We start from the raw sequence: 14416 nt of genomic DNA, 5'->3' as shown, positions 1-14416 counted from the left end.
GTTGTAAATAGTCTAATTTTGTAGAGTTAATTATTTTGTCTCAGATTTAATTGTTTTGAGAAACAGAAATTGCTGTACTGATATTCAACCCTTTATTAAATGGACCACTGATAATTACACAGAATTTCTAGTCATCTTTCAGCAGCCAGCCCCCATTTATCTTTTCACACACCGAGTTTTCCATCATTGTCTCCAAACAAAGATTATGTGGAATTCTGGAGGTAAGGAGCACATGATGACAGAATCCACACCTATGAAGATTTATTGTTTATTCACCTGTCTAGTTGTAAAACTACTATATATTGAAGACACTGTAGCTAAATAACTGCTTCTGTCCGTTGACTGATAGTTTCATGGAAGAAAAGACATTTTTAATCTTTTGTTTCAGTCAGTCGTACCGCGCAGACTGAGTAAAGTGCGTACGATGCGTAACGCTTTCAGAAGGGAGACGTAGTGCTCATGTCACGTTGGACGCGATAGTGGGAAACTCGTCTGCTCGGTGAATTGGCTCTGAAGGTAGGGGCGGAGGAGGCGTAGTGTGAATGGACGGGACTGAGAGCGATAAGGACTTGCCGACTGAGGCGATTTCCTGACAAAGCAAACGAGAACAATAGCCGTTTATTTTATCCCCCACTGAACTTGAGGTTCAAATTTGTCTAAATGACTTTGAGGAACAGACTAAACTATAAACAACAGTAAAACGTATTCAAGCAAAGGATAACTGGACTTCGGGATCCTGGGGTTAAATCAAACAATAACGCCAGTAAAGAGGTGAGTTTTGTTTCTTCTTTTCACACAGCCAAGATATTAAAATATGTACATATTTGCATTACTTTAGATCTTTACTAAGTAAGCAACTGCAGATGAGGCAGTGTTTTCACACTGCATACGTACCATTTCTAGTGTCACCTTAGGTTCCCTTTGCTAGTACGCTAGGGCTACTGCGCCTATGCGTAAAACATGATTGATGACAGAACTTAAACACATGTCACAAGTTCCAGTGGCTACAGATCTCTTATCAGTAAAGCGTGTAATACAGAAAGATATAACAAATCCATCCACAACAACCGCATCCTTTTTGTAGTTGTCCGCATCAGCGCGACTAATTGCTCAGTCGCTTGTTCAGTGTGGCGAATTGTAGATCACTTATCAACCACATTACTGTCAAGCTGATAGAGCCCCAAAGCTCTGCCGAGCTTGAATTCGTTAAAGTCGTCATTTTACATTGAACCAGGTATCACTGAGTATTTTCAAAAGCTTACAAAAAAAATAGATTTTTCCCTCATCTAATTCGTTTTAAGTTTAAGGAACATTCAATTCTAAATACGTTCAGCAACTTGCTGGTGCAAAAAAAAAGCCCATTACAAGTTTTCATTCCGTGCTCAAGCCTAAGGCAGTTGCTCTCATGGGAGGGTTTGTGGTGTTACCGATTGAGAGGCATGCGTGCTCTTGTTTTCCAGTAAACAAATGTAGTAGCTGTTGATTAAAAGCGCAGTCCAGGTCTCTTGAGGATGAGTTTAAATGCCCGAGGACATGACAAGGAAGAATATGTTTTTTAGAGACCACTTCTTTCCCCACCTGCCGAGTCTGTATCTTTGTTTCCTGTTTCCTGGGAAAAACAAACAATGGGAGAGAGAAGCATGTGATATCCTGAACGCTGGCAATGACACATGGCAGTCCACATTTAGAGCAAATCAAATGAACTGCGCAAATTGAATAGAGATTTAAGTACATGCTTTATTTGTGGCAGACGTTCAGCGTTTTTGAGTGCTTTGAATCAGATGATCATGTGATAAGAGATTTAAAATATCTTGGGATTTAGTTAACTGCTTTTCTCAGGTGGTGTTGTGTGGCTGTTATTCGTTTTATACATTGATTAACAGGGACTTACCGTGAACTTGCTGGTGAGGATAGTGACTTTGTACAGTGTTTTTGTAGTAAGTTTGAAATGAGGCCAAAATTGAATTGAGACCTCATGAAAGCGCGCGCGCACACACGAGAGAAAGAGAGAGAGAGAGCAAGAGAGAGAGAGAGAGAGAGAGAAAGGGGGGAAGAGAGAACAAAAACAGACCTGCTTTGTGTTGATTTTAGTCTAGGATGTTCAGCTGTTTTTAATGGGGTCAGCGTTTCCAATTCAATAAAGCTATTAACAGTCACAGAAGATTCCATTGCTGGTGCTCATCCAGGACACATAAGAGTCATTGGCCAATCAGAGTGCATTAATGGCTACATCTATACAAACCAATGGCTTTTAATGTATTAAAACCATAGGAAACAAAAGGCAGATACTGTCTAGACACTACCGTATAGCCATTAAACAGTGTATGCTTAGTGTAGGGTCTATACGAAGTCAAATTTGCCTCAAGCCCTTAGTTTTCCATCATAGCGGACATGTTTTGATGTGTTAGTTGTCAAAAATGTTTTTGTCCCCACGTTGTTTGTCAGCTTCCTTTGCTTAAATGCTGAGGATTAGTGAGTACTGTCATTTGATACTGTTGTAGATCAAGTCCGCTCTTGGCATATATTCAAACAGTAAGCACGGAGGTTTCGTTTCTGTCCTGTTATACAGGTTTCTCCATCGAGGCCCCAGGTCAGACAGTATGTACCGAAGCCTCCGACTGAGAACAAAAAAGCTCATGTTTTCATGGGAACATGAATTCTCAAGGCAAACAAAAACACATTGTTTCGTATTGTACTTCCTTCATTTTAAAAATAGACCTATTAAACCATGCTGTAATGTAAATTCCAGTCACACATGTCATTCTACAGGGAGTGAATGTGGGTTTGAACATGAGCGGAGCGTATGAGAGCAAGTGTCTGATTTTGGGGTCAGCATTAATCTTTAAGCTTAACAGGAAAAAAAAAAATCAATACGGAGCTTCTACAAACCTTAATAACAGGATGAACCATGTCCCCAAGGGGAACCTCTAATTAAGATTCAGTTAAACCAACTCAATAAGGACCAAATGTGACACAGGACCAGATCACTGACCTTTGGTTCGCAACATATACGTCTCCATCATCGAACACGGACACTAAGAGGACAGTTTCTATTAGCAGTTGTAATTGGCATCAGAGATCTATGGTCGCATGAGTGGAGCGGGGCAAAGAGAGCAGAGGGAGAAAGCATAAGTGTTTGTGATTAAACAGCCTGTGAGAACGACTGTGTCCGCTGTGAGTACACTTTACTCTCTCTCTCTCTCTCTCACTCTCTCTCTCTCTCTCTCTCTCTCTCTCTCTCTCTCTCTCTCTCTCTCTCAGGAAAGAGGATGTTCCTGCTTTGGCCGCCACTGTCTGTTGTGTAAACAGGAATCTTTGCTTTGCTAGCTGTATGGGAGCTTTGAGGTGAACTGTTGGTCAGCTTTGGGTATCTTTATCTCTCTTTCTCTCACTCTCCCTGTCTCTGTCTGTCTCTCTCTCTCTCTGTCTCTCATCTCTTCTAGTATGTAAAAAAAACACTAGTATGTAAGACAGTTTTTTCATTGTTGTTCTACTACAACTGGTGTAGAGTATTTTATGCTAATTTAAAAGCGTGTTATGGACTGACTCACTGTGATGTAAGCTTCTTTATACTAATATACAGTATAGGAGTGTGTATGTGTGTACATGAGAGAGAGAGAGAGAGAGAGAGAGAGAGGATGCCTGTGTTTGATTTTACACTGAAGGCAGATGCAGACAGGTACTCTCAGCTGGCAAAAATAATTTCCTCAGGGGAAAAAAATGTCCGCTAAGGAAAAAAAAATACAGCTTATTTATGAACGTCACCGGACATTGTTTTTGGCACGTCTGACTCCCGTGCGCACGATTTACCTAATAGATCCGTTTGTTTACCGCTTTATCACGTGTTTGTCTCACAGAATCATTGCTTACCTCTCTGAACAATCTCTCATCTATCTATCTGCTCACTGCAAGAGCATCCTGGCCCAAAACAAAACTCCTACCACAGAATGATACCTATATTTCATAGCCATTTCTGCTGTCCCTCCTGTGCTCTGGTGTGTAGTGCTTTGTCTGCAGGATAAAGTATTTTTCAGTTTCTTGTTTTGTTTGTTTGCCAAAGGGTTTAGATTTTCCAGAGCGCTAAGATACAGGTTTTTTTTTTTTTTTTTTTTTTTTTTTAAGGTCTGCAGCTGGGTTTGACTCTAGTTCTAAAACCCAGTGGAGTATGAGGTCAGTTTGTGTGCTGTTGGACGAGAGGTGTTTGCCAGCAGATATTGATATCCATATATTTATCACTGTGTCTGTGTGAGGCGATCAAACAGTATCTCAGGAGAACCGCAGGGCTCAAAGAACCATAACAAATACATTTTCAGTGGTGTAAGAGGATCTGTCTGCCAGAGCTATCCCCAACACTCTCCTGCCTACACACTGCAGGTGAAAGGGTAGATGATCTTTCATATAGTTACTCTATCTACATCGTTTTCCCCTCCACACACACACACACACACACACACACACACACACACACACACACACACACACACACACAATGACACACACCTGGGATAGTAATTTAGCAGGCTCTGGTAATGATGATGATAGTAATGATTGTGAATTTGATTAGATGTGGAGCAGGCAGACAGGAAGGGTTAGGCAGATAAAGGAGCATCCGGTCCTATTGCCACTGCTTTGGTTGCTGTGTATTTTCCTCTCATGAGAGGCATTAGGGATGTGTGCATGGAAACAGTATCGTCCAGGGAACAGACATGCCTAACAGGCTGGAAACTGTAGCAATCAATACAACCACGTGGTGCAAATCCCCATTGCTAGCGCTTCACACAACTGCTGTTGGTTGCTTTTTTTAGGGGGGTGGGGGGTAGGATGCTGAACCCCCCCCCACGCCCCCCCCCCCACCCTCCTGATTCATCTGTTTGATTCAATGGTCCTGAGGCCCATAGTTGAAACTCACTCTGTGTTGGGTCTCTCTCTCTCTCTCTCTCTCTCCCTCTCTCTCTCTCTCTCTCTCTCTCTCTGTCTCTCTGTCTTGTTGCTTTGTTTGTTTGTTTGTATTGTCCCTGTGTCACCCCAGTGTAGAGTGCCCAGTTCTCTCTGTGCCTGTCACTGTACGAGCATTGTGTCAATACGACAGGGTGGGAGCTCACACATGTATCCTCCATTACATGCAAAGCCAACCTCCTCTTCATCTGTCAGTTTACACACAGGTCCACGATAAATATCAGAGAAAGCAGCACTAAAATTCCATTTCTCTCACTTTTTGTCTCGTAAAAGGTTATGAGGCCGTCTTTTAAGAGAACAGTATTAGACATCTGTCTGACAGATTTTTCGCTTGTTCCCTCACACTTGCTCTTGTCTTATCCGTGAGCTGTGTGGCAGCTTTGAATTTGGTTCCGGTTTGTGGCCTAAGATGTTCATTCACTGAGTTTAGCTGGCAGTGAAAACAAAGGGTGATAGCATGACACTAAGTTTGTCCGGTGACAGGATGACTTTAGGTTGGACTGAGACCTGATCCGCTGTCAGTGTGTGTTTGCTTTAAACTCCAATGCTCCATGACTCTGTCAGCCCAGCTGGAGGAGGTGACAACACATGCCACATGTGATCCAGAACTAAGTATTGCCACCCTCATTCACAGAGTGGGCAGATGCAACAGTGAGATTTTTTCAAAGGGTGGTGACCTTGTGAGAATGAGAAAAATCTTACAGCCGTGAGCATCGGCTAATATCCCTCATGCCGTTCTCAGTGACAGCCTGGGAAGATAGTCGATTGTGACTGTGTATGTGTTTTTATGTTCAGAAGGGATTTAGGACCATTCGTATGGATGTCCCTCGATTACAATGAGCTTTACGCTCTTTACTTCTTTGAGATCCGACTGCAGATGAATTGTGCTAAGTTAAAGTAATCACTTGTCCAAAGTAAAGCTTACAACATCCCGTTAAATTTGTTTTCTCAGTCAATAATTTAGTGTCTTACATAGAGTCTCACACCGTTCCCCAGGCCTGACTCCCTCATGTCGTCCGACAGTGATGTTCTTCTGTACAGCCTAACAGCGCTTATTAAAGTAAAAAAACAAAGAAATATTCATCCAAAGCGTTCAGCAAGCAGGAAGTAAGGCAAAGGCCCCGTGTTGCTTAATAGAAGGTGAGAGGAACCAGTGAATTAAACATTAGGACACAGAAGGGCACAGACCCAAGTTAAGGAATGACAAGAGGAATTGGAAGATTAGTCATACCCTGACATGTATACAGCTGTAGAGTCCATTAAAAATGTATCAGGACAAGCAAGCGTGTAGAGATTTGAGCGTGTTGCATAAACATGCCTCGCATCTCGGCGCTGACGTGATATAAAATGCGCATATTTAAACGAGCGATCGGAGCGGAGAAAAGGTATTGTAATCTGTGCTTTCACTATGTCAAATGCTGAAATTAACGATTTTTGAGGAGCGCTGACAAGTGTTGTACACTCTTAAACAAAAGAAGACTCTATTGAAGCTCTATTTGGAACGTCAGAAGTATAACATTTTATGTTTTTGACACAACTTTTATTGCAGTCACTTGTACCAGCAGTTTAGCACATGGGTGTGTGAGAGCTCCAGCTATTCTTCTTGAACTGAGAGAAAGGAACTTAATTTTGTGAGTCGTTTAAGTAAATTAAAAAATAATTAAATTCATAAATCACATTACTGCATGTATGATGGTTTAAAATGTGAAACGCGTATGACTGTTTAGATTGCATACATTTTGTGATCTCATTGTCTGTACTGCAGAGGGACCAAGGACTGTCTGACACATTTAATTAATGTTAAATGTGACAGACAGTGGGTCATTGTAAGGAAACGCCTTAAAACAACACTTTTGGTCCATCTCTCTCTCTCTCTCTCTCTCTGTCCCTCTCTCTCTCTCTCTCTCTCTCTCTCTCTCTCTCCCCCTCTCTCTCTCAGTTCCTCCATCTCTGTCTTTGTCTGTGTGCCTGTCCTTTGGACCCCTGCGGTGCCTTTAAAGAAATCCATTCATTTTTTCTCAGTTCTTGCATACGATATGAGACGATCATCTTTACCTTTTCGTGCTCTTGCCTTTTGCAAATGCCTTTTGGCCACTATCCCTTGGGGAGCTTATTAGAGGGGGCAGGCAGGCAAGCAGACAGACGGACAGCATGCGGTGGACACCGCGTCCACTTCCCTCATCCCAAACCGCCCCCCCCCCCCCCCACCCCCCATTCCAGCCCCACCCTGCTCTACACCACCCCACGCCACCCCACGCCCGCTCTGTGGCATCTGTGCTATGCTCACACACTGTTTGTCACACTTCACAGACTTCAGCAGGGTTCAGAGCTATGTCCCATAGAGGCGAGGAGGGGGGGACATACCCCAAAGCCCAGCCTTCAACAGACATCTCCAAAAGGCCGGGGGGTGGCAAACCAGACCCCCGGGCGCCCCCTCCGAACCCCCCTGCCAGGACACACAAAGCCAATCACGACTGTACTTTAAAAGCCCCTGATCGCTGCCCCTAGTCAAGAGGGTCTGAACCCATTTTTCATGGACTTTATTGAGATATCGTGTGTGTGTGTGTGTGTGTTTTATGCGGTGGTAGTGACAACAGGACACAAATAATGATAGGTTTGGATGTCTTTGTTTGAGGCTGAGACAGGAAGGGGAATTTCTAAATTTCCTTTGTTGTGATTATTGTGGACACGCTGTTCTCACGGGAACACTCAGGGAAGGAGAAAACAACATGTTAAGGGCTTTCTTTTGGGGGGGGGGAGTGTCTTGAAAATAAAGCATTATGCAAGAAAGGTTTCCTCACTTCACACATGTGTTTCTATTGAAGGTTTATCATGCAGTCAGCATGTGCATTATTTTGGGCCCCATGATGAAACAAAGGAAATTTAAAAATTGTAAAAAAAATAACAAACAAAACCAAAAACCAAACAAACAAGAAACATTTTATAAATTCCTTATTAGTCATACTTTCCAGTGGTTCAACTCAAAATAACTGGCTTTGATTAATTATAGCACATGATATATTTATGACGTTAATGAACCATGATTTTAGAGAAATGTGAGACTAATAAAATTTGATGGGGGAAAAAAACGACGTCTTTACAGACTGTAAGTGACATGACTGTGACACTGGGTTGTCATGGCGTCGTGATAGCACACGAGTGCGTGCAGCTGTTCCGCTGCCCATCGGAATCAGAATCAGAATCAGAATCAGAAGAGTTCCATTTTGGAATGTTCGGTGCGCACTTTAAGCTGACGGACTAGTGTGGCATCTCTGACACGACAGAAAATGCTAACAGTGCATTCCTTTCCCTGCCATACACACATACTTGTGTGTCAGCCTGTCAGCTGTCCCCCGTGCACATGCACACAGCTGTCGACGCATCACGCCTGCATGTGTTGCCCCTGCCTAGGGCATGCCTTTTATTCTTAGCCAATTAACCTGGCACTTATCATCATGGTAATTGCTTGAATATTAGAACAGTGCTTGGGGATAAAGACGCATGATGTTCTTGGCAGCCCAGTTATGCCGCTGTGTCCTCTCCAGTATTCTCCACAGACTTGAGTCTGTTCATGATCTGAATTTGAATTGGCCTGGGGTACTCTAAACTGACATAAGCATGTGTTATAGTCATGACACAGATTTGTACTAAAGCCTGTCAAAGCCTTCAAAAGCCGCCCCATACTGTTATGCGAGAGACAGAGAGGGAGAGAGAGAGAGAGAGGGAGAGAGGGAGAGAGAAGAAGAAGTAAAGAGACACACACACACAAACAGGTTAAAGAGAGAGAAAAAGGAGGGGGGAGGCTTGTTGGTTAATCACAAGTGAAAACCTCCTGTGGACATGGGACTGAGTGATGGAGTGATAATGAGCCCATTAGCATTTTCATTATGGAGCTAATTCCACATTATAAATCATCACACTGAGTCATACCCCACTGTACGTCATTGTGCCTATATCCTTTAGCTTAAGAGTCATCCTACGCCCCCTACAGGCCACGCTGTAAACTGCTGTGCATCTGAGCAGCATGTAGTGTTTGATCCAGAACAGCATGTAATTGTACTCTTGTCGTGAGAAAGACAATAGCCCCCTAAGATGGTATGGTGTCTTAAACCGTGTAATTGACCAATGAAATAAATGGTATTCTCTGTGAGGCACATGACACTGAGGAGGCTCGGCGGTGGGCAGTGTTCAGAATGACATCAGAGAAGGGACGGACAGGCGTCTTAGGTCATCCCAGCATCCAGCTGGAGACAGAGTGGTACCCATCTCCCTGTGCTACCTGATCGCGAATGACATTACTACTATCAGTAAGAGTGAGACAGCAGGGATGTTGGGATGTTCAGTTTACATGATGAACTCTTTTCTGTTTATCTTTAAATGCCCAACAGCATACAGATTTACAGACTGTGTGTGAAGATATTAGTTGGACAGCCTGTAAACTAGTCTTTACTCTGCAGAGCAAGAGAGAGTGACAGAGAGAGAGAGATGTGTATATGTAAGTGTGTGTGTGTGTGTGTGTGTGAGAGAGAGAGAGAGAGAGAGAGAGAGAGAGAGATGTGTATATGTAAGTGTGTGTGCGTGTGTGTGTGTGAGTGAGAGAGAGAGAGAGAGAGAGAGAAAGAGAAAGAGAGAGAGAGCCAGAGAGAGAGAAGTACACTCAGATGGTGCTCACTTTGTTATTAGTATCTGATTTAGTCTTCATTTTAACACGTGGGAATCAGCTGCCTGCAGGGAATGTGTAGTTGTGTGTGTGTGTGTTTGTTTGTTTGTGTGTGTGTGTGTGTGTGTGTGTGTGTGATTGTCTTTCTCTGCTACCGGATCTGGTGCTCTGCTGTTTGTTTTTGGAATTCAGTCTTGATGTTCCTTTGTCTTTAACTGTAAGACAAAGCCATATCCACTTTACCCTCCCTTATTATTGATGTCAACAGATCCTCTCAGGCTTAGTCTTCATGCCAGCAGCCCCGCATGGCTAATCAACTCCAGTCTCCCACGTGGAAAAAAAAACACAAAAAAAAACGTACGTTTTCCTCACGAGTCTATCCAACGACCTGACTCTGACCCTGCGGTTACATCACTCTCTTTTAATACCAGTTCACGTCCCGTAGAATGGATTTAACACCGTTTACAGTGTCCATCTCATGTTTCTATCGATTTTACAACAGATTTTCTAACTGTAACAGGTGGAAATAATCAGCAACAAAAGAGGAGTGTTCTGAGAGAGAACTGAGTTCATCTTGGGTTTTTTCTCCAGTGTCTGCTAAGGACACTCAAATAAAGAGGATTTGATGAAACGTGACTGGGTGGCCTGATAAACCCACACATGATGATGAATGGTTTTTCAGAGAGCTGCACATTTTGCTGTGGGCCTTATGGTCTCTAAAACCTATTCCATAAGTTCATCTTCACAATGACAGCGTTTGTTATTCTCATTGACTTAATGAAACATTATACATGCAATAGGATGATTCTTTTTTTTTTTTTTCTCTCTCTCTCTCTCTGTCTTGTGCGTGTATGTTTTGACCCTCACCAGAAGAGATTTTCCATGGAGGTCAGTGGGTTATTTCCTGAGGGCGTTTATGGTGTAAGTGAGGTTAGCTGTTGCCATAACCCCTTCGATCAGACACGCTACCGCTTGAGGGTGGTTAATGTAGATACCAGCTCTTTGAATTCCCTGAGCGCACATAAATCTCAGCGCACTCTCCCCTACAAGAATCCAACCACTGTCTGTATGTCAATGTTGTACCCCAAAAGTGGATGACTTGTTTTAAAACGCGATCAATGTTTTGACAACTGATAGTTTAAGGCCACTTTATTCAAGTGCTCCTCTCATCCAGGCAAGAGTTTTATCCTTTTTCAGGTCAATATTTATTTTCCGTTGGAATTTGTAGTAAAGATTCACGTGATAGATGACTACCGATGATAGTCTCGCGGTTAGGTCTCTGTAACCGTGGTTTTTGGTGTGTGTGTATGTGTGTGTGTGTGTGTGTATGTGCACGTTTGACGGACAAAGACAGACGACGTGAGAGCTTAATGAATAGATTTGACCCACTCAAATCCCCGTACTGCTCCAGTGGGAGCGCCATCGACTCCTCTCACTGAGTTCGGTACATTGAGTGATTGATCGTGAGGCAGGCCTTCTCCGTCAGAGCATGCTTAAACATCTAGTCTGCCCTATTTTAGCCAGTCTTTTAAATCACCATCACACAGGCCAAGTCAGGTCCCCTCCAGAAACCCCACTGACTCCATCAATCTAGCTTATCTGTGCTTTGTTAAGTCCAGCGAACACCCTTGTCTTATATTACTCCAGCTCTAAGCTGGTTTAAATGGCAAAATCCATCTTTTGCAAGGTCTGTATTTTGAAATTTATACACTAGCTTCTCAGACTCCTACTGTAACGAAATATGTATGTGTACTGCCACTGGATAGATGGAAGAATTGATGTGTATTTCATATTTTGCCTGCTGCCAAATATTACAATGTGTATTACGTCATTACAAATCATTGACTTGTTTTCAGTTCCTGTGTGCGCAAATAGGCTTGCCATGCATTTATAGAATAGCCAGAACAATGGGTGTGGTTTCTGCTCTGAATCTCAGAATGTGAGACCTCTATGCAGCTGCTAGTACACACAAGTCTGTATTGATTGGCCCATTTTCACAATGTAGGTTTTATAGCATTGATGTGACTAAACAGTTCAGATATGCTGCAGTTGAATTTACAAATTTGTTTGTGGTTTCTGTTGGTTTTTTTCTGTACCCAACTTGTTGTGAGATCTCTCTTCATCCTCTTGAGATACCAAGTTCAAGTGATGTAGTAATTTTTTTAATAGTGTAGAATTATCCCTCTGGAACAAGTTATCTGTGGTCAATCTCTGAATAGTGGCGATCCAAGAACGATTCATCCAAATTACATTGATCTCTGCTCTTTATCTCTCTCTCTTTCAGTGTATTCTGTTTAACAGCCAAACTCCATTTTCAGGGAGATCAAAGCCCCTTCCCCCCCAAAAATAACATGATTAAATAAATATAAAACGGCACCGGGATATTGTTTTCAGAAGAGACAGTGTTGGATATGACAGCTGTGCATGACTGCTTTCTCTCTCTCTCTCTCTCTCTCTCTCTCTCTCTCTCTCTCTCTCACTCTCTCTCTGTCTCTCTCTCTCTCTCTTTCTTTTCAATAGCCTCATTCTTCTGATGGCAGCGTAGCTCACTCTGGCTGAAAGCATTTGCCAGAGGGTCCACTTGAGGGGAAATTTATCAAATCCCTGTCTGTGAAATGCTACTGAAGTGAATTACCTGTGGAGTGTATATGTTAACAAATCATTTGTGCAAAAACTGCGTCGTTACCTGGATTATTGATAATCCGTTAACAGAAAATGAAGAAATTTTATGAAGGCACAGAGATTAGTAACACGCTTAAAATGTACACGGAAATTTCTTCCCGCTCTTTTTTCATGGGGCATGATGTCTTCCAGCCCTGACCATGCTTGGATGTCAAATAACTTAATCACTGTCTCTCTGAGTCAGCCGTGACCAGGCAGGATCAAAGCGTTTATTTTAAGAGTTTTCCTGCCTGGAATTTACTGGACAGGACGACTAGTGTCCTGAGGAAAGTGCTCCTCACACAGGGAGAAAAAAGAAGAGTGCCCTTTCACATCCCGAATGAGTCACTGGCAGTTATTAAAAAACAAAAGCGCTACTTCACGAATAAGGAAAAGGAAAAGGAAAGTTAAGTGCTAAACTTTTAGGTTTTGATTCAACTGGGCTTAAAACATAAGCTTTAGGCGTCACTAGACACGCAGAATTTCTCTTTCTGGCCTCAGATAGAACGGAATCGGCCTTTTCTGTTTGTAGCACTTGGTAACGTCCCAACTGTCTCTATAAAAAAAGTAGTTTGCAGGAGAGGAAAAAGCCTGCGAAAAAAAGTGAAGAAACCAGACTGCTAAGATGGAGAGGGATGGAAACCACAGGGCTTGTTTATGTGGGAGTAACAGAAAGGCTGGGTACTCATCATACTTGTGGGTGTCTTTATGTGTTTGCTTTTGTTTACGTGGTCACACACGCGCTCACATTTCTGACTCCATGGTTTTTGTAAATTGGGCCCGTCCCAGCTGGGCCGGGCCAAACTGGACTGGGCCAGCCCTAGGACCTTACCTCTTTCTCATTGTCTGTTTGCATAATGGGAGGGATGGCTTGGACCAAGGCCCGCACTGGGGGCTATGAGCAAAGCCACTGGTGCCCTACCCATGCGTCTCCAGTCTCCACTTAGCAGCCCTCAGAGGTTACATCAGCCTGTGGGTGCCCGTGCTGTCTCCCAGTTTGACTGGTATGACTCTAAGCTTTATGTGTGGCATGGAAGACCTCTTGGCCAGTGGCAGCCAGTATGTGTGGACCCTGGCTGAGCTGGTGCTTACGAGATGCTACACGGACGGTCTGGTTCCCTGTAGGAGGTTCCTGCAAGCCTGGTTCCAGCTTGGGGAGGTCTATCAGGTAATGATCTGGATGAAAGCCTTTTTAGACTTCAACAAGAACTTCTGAGCAGCATAGGAATGTGTGAGAAATATTATTGAGGAGCTAAACTGTGGATTATAAATTTCAAGTAGTTATGTTTGTGAGAGTATATGTTACTCCATTTGGTTTGTGACAGAAGCTTGTGAAATGTTTCCTAGAGACAGTACGTCTGAATATAGCCCCACCTGCTGTTTCGTCTGGGAGGAAATGCTTGCCGTGTCATTGAGAAAGTTTAGTATCTGAATCTAATTGTGGCATGTCTAAACGTTTATTGAAAATACAGCACAGAGAGTAAGTAGCTAAGGTGTGTGAGGGGTTTTTTTTTTTCTTTCTTTTATGTCACTCCGGGGCTTCCCTTCTGCTTGGTCTCAAGGTGTCAGAAGAGATCTTCTCCCCTGGTCTCTGGCACCATTTAAATGGTTTCTGCTCAGTGGCCTCCCTGTTCTACTTCAGATGTAAAGTTGTAAATCATAGTAAAAGCATCCTGGAACTCCATTATATGGTTGACACAGGTCGTCCCTGATAATCCCTCATGGATGTGAATTGACAGAAATTGACACAGTGTTTCAGGTCAGGGCCTCTGTGAACGGGAATGAATGTGCCAGAGTACCTGCTATCGGTCAGAGAGGAGACGTTTGGTAAAACGGTCTGTCATATGGAAGTCATTAAACTGACCAACGGACAGACTTTTGATCTGGTCTCTCAGGCAGAGAGCAGTAAAGAAATAGGCCAGTTTCATAACATTTCACACTGAAGCTGGAATACATATTAGAAGTAAAACATCAAACGTTTGTCTGTCATATAAAAACCCTGTTTCAATATATTTTATTAAGATTTTATGACATCGTTAGCTGGTTCTTCTCTGTCTTTCTGACTGACTCTTATTTTAATGCATAGAAATGCTCTCTCCAGATGCTGCTGTTGTTGGCAACAGGAACTTTTTTTTTTTT

General features: G+C 42.9%; 1 protein-coding gene across 3 annotated transcripts in view; it reads left to right on the top strand.

Moving 5' to 3' along the window:
- The first annotated feature begins 690 nt into the window (after positions 1-690).
- The window catches only part of frmd4ba (FERM domain containing 4Ba), a 43032-nt gene continuing 29306 nt past the window's right edge, over positions 691-14416 (top strand). For 2 of the 3 annotated variants that reach the window (XM_030777129.1, XM_030777128.1), the window contains exon 1: positions 13284-13445. In XM_030777129.1, coding sequence (XP_030632989.1) covers positions 13284-13445 — 162 coding nt within the window. Of the gene's footprint in view, positions 772-13283; positions 13446-14416 lie in introns of those variants that run through there. The other variant, XM_030777130.1, reaches the window with a different exon arrangement.

This window comes from Chanos chanos, chromosome 6 (assembly GCF_902362185.1).
Source record: "Chanos chanos chromosome 6, fChaCha1.1, whole genome shotgun sequence".
Classification (NCBI taxonomy): domain Eukaryota; kingdom Metazoa; phylum Chordata; class Actinopteri; order Gonorynchiformes; family Chanidae; genus Chanos; species Chanos chanos.
The sequence above is the reverse complement of the archived record's forward strand: the minus strand, read 5'-3'. Positions and strand labels throughout refer to the sequence as shown.